This window comes from Micropterus dolomieu, linkage group LG11 (assembly GCF_021292245.1).
Source record: "Micropterus dolomieu isolate WLL.071019.BEF.003 ecotype Adirondacks linkage group LG11, ASM2129224v1, whole genome shotgun sequence".
Lineage (NCBI taxonomy): Eukaryota > Metazoa > Chordata > Actinopteri > Centrarchiformes > Centrarchidae > Micropterus > Micropterus dolomieu.
The window spans coordinates 17,700,709-17,707,729 of record NC_060160.1 but is presented as its reverse complement, the minus strand read 5'-3'; the positions used below and the strand labels follow the sequence as shown (position 1 = coordinate 17,707,729).

Here is a 7,021-nt window from a genome sequence, read left to right as displayed (position 1 = left end):
CCTGTCTTTCATTGCCCACTCCCCGTCTTTTCCTTGTCCAGGGGTTCAGTGACAACGTTTTCAGGCGTGCTTTTCATTGGAGCTGACAGTTTGAGCAACGCTGGACTCCTTTTTTTTTCTTTTTTTTTTATTCCCCCTGAAGAATGAAGAATAATTTAGCAGCTAAGGCAAGGCAGGCAGCATGCGGGTGTCCTTGTCCTACAAGGTTAAGAATCCATTCCATCTGAGCAAGAAGGGAGTGAATTAAAATAAATGATGGCCAGATATTTATTGCAAGTTTGTAGATGAAACCAAGTCACTCCAGTGGACCAGCGGGGCCTGGGCTGCCAGTGGCTCAGTGTAGCCGAGTGACCTCCCTACCTCTCCCTGCCTAACTGGGGAATAACACTCAATGTCACATTACTCCTATACTGCATTTGGAATATTTATTTATATCCCTATAAATTTATATCTATGGATGCATGTGTTGGGGACATCAGGGCGAAATGTCAAATGTGATAGTTGGACATACATGAAATGATCTGGTTGGGGGATGTTAAAAATAATTGTAATTAAATTGAAGGAGGGGAATTCTTCAGAAAACACAGCTCTGGAGGTTCGGATTGAGACTGGACAGGAAACATGTTGAAACAAATGTCCTTCAGTTTGGAGACACAAAATTCAAGGCTGCTCTGACATACACTAAATGTATTAAATGGTTTAAATAAAGGTACAGCCACTGACTGATGTTCATTATCACGTTGCGTTTTGAATTCTTAAAGGAAAAAGTCTTCACACTACATGTGCACAACAGTTGTATGTAATATTTTATATGTTATTATAATTAAATTTTTTTCAGAAGGGCCAGCACAATATTGCTTCCCAGAATTTATACCTATACACAGTTCCTTAGGACAGAGATCCAACAAGAAAGCTTTACAGACTCAGCGGGTGGACCGGCTTGAGCCTGGGGGCTTGCAGAGCACTGGGAGGCCTGTGATGTTGCACGCAAGCCCGAAAACCAGTGGACTGTGATGTGGTGGACTCGGAGTCAGACCCAAAGAGTAGCTTTAGCAACGTCCCACTGCTGTGATGGTGAGCTCCCTTACCAGGCTTAAACATCTTCTCCTACTGCAGCAGATCCTGTGAAGTAACCTCAAGATGCTGCTTTTCTTTGTCCAAATCAAACCTGCCCTTTTCCCTTACACTGTCTCCCCCTCCTCCACTCCAGCAAGAGCTGTGTGTTTGGCGTGTGTGTTGAGTGGTCATTAGTCTCTGTTTACAGTGAAGAGACCCTTGGCCAGCTGGCGTGTGACGTGTGATGTGCCGCGCTGTGGTCTACCACTGTGAGACCCCCGTGGCAGAGTCGTGGAGGCCCAGCAACCCCCTTCCCCAGGCGGGCTGCGTAGACCGCAGCAAGCCCTCAGCAGATGGAGCCTCCAGCGTTTCCAGCCTCTCCTCTACAAGCAAAGGAGAGGTGGAGCGAGCACTGGAGGTGGGACTGGCCCTGGCTCCCCATCACAGATGCCAGGAGAAGGCTGAGACTCTGGCGAGGCCCTGCTGGGAGGGTGCTGGGCCGGAACAGGTGCAATCTCAGCCCCTCGATCCCCTCTGTCAGCACCTCAGTGGTGGAGCCCGCGCTCTCTTCCTGTCCTCGCTCCTTCTCATTCACACACTCGAGAGGTGTTGTGGGGCTACATCCACCCCCTCCTTCCACCCAGCAACAAATCCAGACACCCAAAAGTCTGACCAGACACAGTTCTCTTGCTGCCCCGAGTCTTCCCCCCCGAAAGGAACAAACATTAAAAGTACCAAGTTCAAATTACAGTAGCAGAAGTGAGTGTTTGTGACCCTCAGAGGGCAAACAGTGGAGTTGTGTTGACTCAGGCGTTTTCCTCCGCTGGACATGTTCAGCTCCTCGGCTGACCTCGCCACTGCCGGGGGGGCCACCACAACCGCTCTCTATCAGTCCTTGCTTTATCGCCAGTGGCTACAAGACAAAGGGGTTCTGCCATATACCTGGCTGCAGACGGCATCCTGCATGATGGAAAGAGTTTATGACAGAGGGGGGAGGGGGGAGAGGCTCAACAGGCCACCTTGACCTGCCCCTGCTCAGAGGACCTTGGTGAACCCTGTCCCATTGCCCGCAGCCCCACACAAGGGACCTGGCCACTCCAACCACTACTGAGTTATTATCATAATTTCCCGGAGAGGCATTGCAGGGCCTCCACGACCAGAGAGGCGTCCGTGTTTTACAGAATGTTTTGTGTTTTATTGCCTTTAAGTCACTCATAGGGCAGCGGAGAGGGCCCACAATGATAAGAAAACCAGTCATGTGAAAAATGAAGGACCTTGCGTACAGGACTGAGAGGTGAAGAAGGGAAATAATAAAATACATGACAAATGTGGAGCTTGACTGTATTTCATGTTCAAACCCCTGTCTCGCCTTCCAAACCTCTGCTGCACTTAAAACATATGAGGGGAAAGCGGGAAATAATAATAATGAATTCAGCCAATCTCACTTACAAAAAGAACAGAAGCTTTCCCCCCCCTACATCTCATGGTTTATACTCGGGGAAAAAAACTCCCGGCCCTCTCACTCCCCCTCCTGGGTACTTTGACAACATGACGGCCGCAAGATGCCCAGGGGCATTCTAAGCTGCCACGGTCCCAGCCATTTTATGTCCGAGCCCACCTGGGGTAAACAAAAAAGGACTTGGAGCGATAGAATATTAACTAAAGAAGAGAGGGGAAAATAACACTGACAAAACTGAAAATACTTTTCAACCTGTCAAACTTTGGGTCTTAAAAAATACCTCTTTCATTGTCTCTTTTATGGAATAATTCCCCCTCCTCTCCCACAACCCCCTGTGGGTGTTTAAAGGTGCAGTATGTCTAATGAAAAAGAAAACATCTGTTTAATCTAGCTATTTCAAAAGAAAATCCCCTTTTGATCAAAAAAATGATATTGATCTGACTGCCTTAGTTGTGTGGTGAGGATTTCTCCTTTAAACTTGAAATATCATGGAGTCTTTGTGGCAAATCAATACTGCGGCTGCTTTTTGAGGCTTGTTTCAAAGGGCACAAGGGCCATTTGAATGTGGTTGATACAGTTAGGATAGTTATGTTATAAATTAATGTGTAAAACATGATATCGTCCCGATTTAAAAGGGTGGGTGTCTTTATATTCTTGCCTTTTTAAACTGCTAATAATCCTCTGTTCACGGCACCTGACTGATGCAGTGACGGCCGGGTCAGCGACAGGGAACCTGTGACAGGCACGTGGCCCCTGGTGGAATTAACTGGTCCTAATATTCCTTAAGCTTTATCGTGTCTGTCCTCACCCCTCACTCTGTGTCTGCCGGGGCCAGGCATAGGGCCCCAGCTATCTCCACATCTCCCCATTTTCTTTAATTACACCTCAGCATATTGCTTTTGGGCCATATGGAAGGCAGATATTGAGACCAGATAAGATGTATAAACTTCTGTCAACACCACAGCATATTAGGTAGAGCTGGAAGCATATTATCTCTATTCTATCCTTTCAATTAGCGCCCAATATCAAAATACATTAAGACCAGCCTGTCGACGAGGAGCAGGAAAAAACACTACATTAATGGGGCCTTCATCCGTTTTTTAAAAATTAAAATTGTATTACTTCCTGGTGTTTGTTTTCTTTGCCACAAAAGGAAAAGTATTTCCACCAAGGGACCCAATAAAAATACAGATAAACAACCCATTTAAACGCAGTGGCCCGAGAACTCCCTGTGTTCAGCAGGTCCATACTGGCTTCAAGGTTTTACAGTGGGTCTTCACTAGCAAACTGCTTTAAAAATAAATAGCGTTAGATTCACATGAGAGAAGTTCTTTTCCTACATAAACTCGGAGATGTGGTGCGCCATGGTGTTCCATGTGTCCCCTCAAATCAAAGAATTCAAAACACTGTGTCTTGGAACATTTTGAGTGAAATATTGGTTTACAGAAGCATGCATTAGGGGAAGCTTGTGGACTTTCACAGCAGTAATGGCTCCATTATTTTAATAGAAAAATGTCAAGGAAAAACAAATGACACCCTAAACCCACGTGAGGCCTGTATCGTCTGATCTGATATACACAGCGTCAATGTGGCCTCAGACTCAGCTCACCTCCCAGTGACACTACGTTCATCTGAAAGCAGCCGCCATAACCAAAAAGCTCCCTGAGAAGTGTCTTTTTCACTATCTATATATTGTGGCTGTTTTGACGTGATTGAATTCACTGCACCTGGAAAGTGAGAGGTCATTCTGAGCCTCGCTGCCGCATCAGGACATACTGTATACACTGAGAGACATGGAGAGAATAAAGCAGAAGAGAGCGGCAGGATGAGGCAGTAGAGAGAGGTCACTTTGAGAAGCTGGATGCAAGCACATGCCAAACAGCATCTCTGGATCTCTCTCTCTTTCTCTAATCCCCTCTCTGATCCACCGATGCTCGGGCCAATCATTTGAGGCGGGCCACAACCCGTGATCACTGGGCCCTAATCTGAGTCCTCGGCCCATACGCAGTCCACCTCAGACAGCACCGGCCGGCTGCCAGCAGAGGAGTGGCAGGCTTAGCCTTCTCCAGAGAGACAGCTAGAGGTTGTCTCTACATGGATGGGCACTTCGCAGCTCTGCGGGGGCGGGAGGAAGGGGCAACATAGCAGCTGCTCAGGGCATATGGGCAGAATTCATTAAGTCTGGCTAAATAAGCCAATTGTGGAGGCGGTAAAAAAAAAGTGTGTGCTTGTATGTCTGATAAGAGAAACAAACAGAGATCACTCACTACGTTTGAGCACTGAGCTCAAATATTCTGTCACACACAATTATTCTGAGCACAAATATCCCGTGATAGCTTCGTCCAGAGGTATTACACTTGATGAAGTTGATTCAAGGCCCACCAAATGAAAAAAGCTGGACCTATTTGTGATGGGCAGTGATTGAGCTGTTAGATGCATAGATTATGTGTCCTTGAGGACTTTGCTGTGCATCCCCAAATGTCATGAGACTGCTCTCGGCCTCAGAAATAAACCTAATCACAATCTGTAAATGTTACAGCTGTTTCCCTAATAGACCTGGCCTGACTTTGGAGGCCTGCATTTATATTCACACACATGAACCAAAGACAAAACTGAATGCTGATACATGCGACCAGCGCGTGTTGAAGCCACAGTATTCAACGCATTCCTCTTTATCCAGTAAAAGGTATAATGTATGCTAATCCCCCAGGTGTCAATAGGAACTCTGTTCAATGCATTTGAGATAATAGTGAAGAAGGGGTTGCTCCTATCGAAGACCTGGAAGATAAAGTCAATGGCACAGTCAATAACAATAAGGTTGTGGGCTTTAATGAGGAATGTTAATTTGAACACAATCAACTGGATTTCAGCTTAGCTGATTATCAACCTTGGACTTGTATGAGGGTGTTGATAATGCTGGCAGTATAGGGAGGGCATTTTTATCTGTGACAGCTTTTTTTCAGGGGAGCTTTTCAAACAAAATCAGTTTGCCTTTTGGCTGTTAAAAACTAACAAACAAAAAAGGGGTGAAATTCCAAAAACCTAAACAAAGAAAGGGTAGGACAACACTGCTCTGTTTACTGTTCACAGTGAACTTTATTTCAAAACTACAAAAAAACACTGTATATACACTTTACAAAATATAAATTCTGGATAACAAACATTATTAAAGTTACTATAACCAAAGTCACTGGCCCTTCTGTGTAGTGGACTTTCACCCAGTTCCCACTGGAGCTATTTAAAGTCCCAGTCCAAACCTCCTCCTCATGTTACAGGCAACACAGCCTGCTCCTCACTCTCTCCTTGATCCCATTCCATCAGCAGCTCTGAGGACACCTCTGTAAACAGATGATCCCAGTCCCAGCTCACATCATCCTGCAGAACAAAAGAGAGACATAACAGGTAGAAAAGAAGAATTAGAGAGTTAGAGGGAGACATAACCAAGAAAGGGAGCGTGGGGAACAGAGGGAGCAAAGAGAGGAGAATGAGGAAGGAGAGCAGAGGGTGTTAATGTACACATCATAAATCTTGATTACCTGGGAGACAGAGCGGCAACCTCCCCTGGTGCTCTAGAAACAGCTGGACGGGCCTTCGCTGGGAGCTCACAAGCTATATTTACTAAAAACTCACTCACCTCTTTCACCTCCTGCTCTGGCGCTAAAACCTTGGTGAGGAGCTTCAAGTCAATCTCTCCATCCTGAAGAAAGAACATGGTAAAATTCACGTAGCTTGCACGAACAGAGGTGATGTTGGCTGCAAAATTAAATGGACCACCTTGGCGAGAAGAGAGGTAGGAATATCAAAGAGATATAAAAATAAATGTCCTTGACTTACTAGTGTCTGGAACGCAGAATAATGCTTAAGATCATTGTCCAGATCTCTGTAGGTGATCACACGGTTCACCTGGATGCTAACAGGGTGACAGAAAATGAGAATAAGCATTGGATACACAAACAGACCTGTAGTTCAATAAGGACAACATGTCAAAGAAACATAGTAGCCAGCCTGACTGCAGTGCTTTCACACTGCCTGCAAACCAAGACTGAGAAGTGGCTTTGTAGAAGTTTAAAGTTTGTGCACAATAAAGCTCCAAGACTTCAAGCAAAGACCACAGAGAGCAAGAGATGGTTGCCAAGTGGTAAACGCTTCAAATTGAAACCCAGCTGCTTATCTGTGGGTTGGAATTAAGTGGGGGGGCTCTGAAAGTGGCCGGGGCCTAGCAGTGCATGCCAGTCCTACTTACTGCACATTACACGCTACATTGCCCTCGCAATGAGTTCAATGTGGATATTATCTCGCACAGAGAGCAAGCCCCAGCCTAATAACCTCCACCGCTGTCATAGCCTTGCTACATATTCGACACATGTCGGCGTGTCTCTCACTGCCCTGTAAATCAAAGGGCCCGGTTAGTCGGGACCCTGGTAACAGAGTTGCATAAATCACACCCAACTGTTATTTCTCCATTTCAGCCCGATAAAGCAAGACACTTAGCAATGGCACGTGTGG

At 45.9% G+C, this 7,021-nt stretch overlaps 1 protein-coding gene across 1 annotated transcript; it reads right to left on the bottom strand.

Annotated features, from left to right (window-relative positions):
* Positions 1–5,587: 5,587 nt before the first annotated feature.
* On the bottom strand, positions 5,588–6,472 carry LOC123979251 (intraflagellar transport protein 43 homolog A-like). Its single transcript, XM_046063091.1, has 3 exons — positions 6,350–6,472; positions 6,150–6,212; positions 5,588–5,890 (listed from the first exon to the last, which is right to left on the bottom strand). The coding sequence occupies exons 1-3, from the start codon at positions 6,455–6,457 to the stop codon at positions 5,780–5,782; spliced, it is 282 nt and encodes a 93-aa protein (XP_045919047.1). The 5' UTR covers positions 6,458–6,472; the 3' UTR covers positions 5,588–5,779.
* Positions 6,473–7,021: the final 549 nt, after the last annotated feature.

What these genes read in the sequence shown, in the direction of transcription:
- LOC123979251 (XM_046063091.1), bottom strand. Translation starts at nt 6,457, where the DNA reads ATGCTTATTCTCATTTTCTGTCACCCTGTTAGCATCCAGGTGAACCGT. An exon ending in ATTCTGCGTTCCAGACACTA is followed by an intron (nt 6,213 to 6,349) that starts GTAAGTCAAGGA and finishes TTCTTTCTTCAG; the next exon opens with GATGGAGAGATTGACTTGAA. An exon ending in CAGAGCAGGAGGTGAAAGAG is followed by an intron (nt 5,891 to 6,149) that starts GTGAGTGAGTTT and finishes TTTGTTCTGCAG; the next exon opens with GATGATGTGAGCTGGGACTG.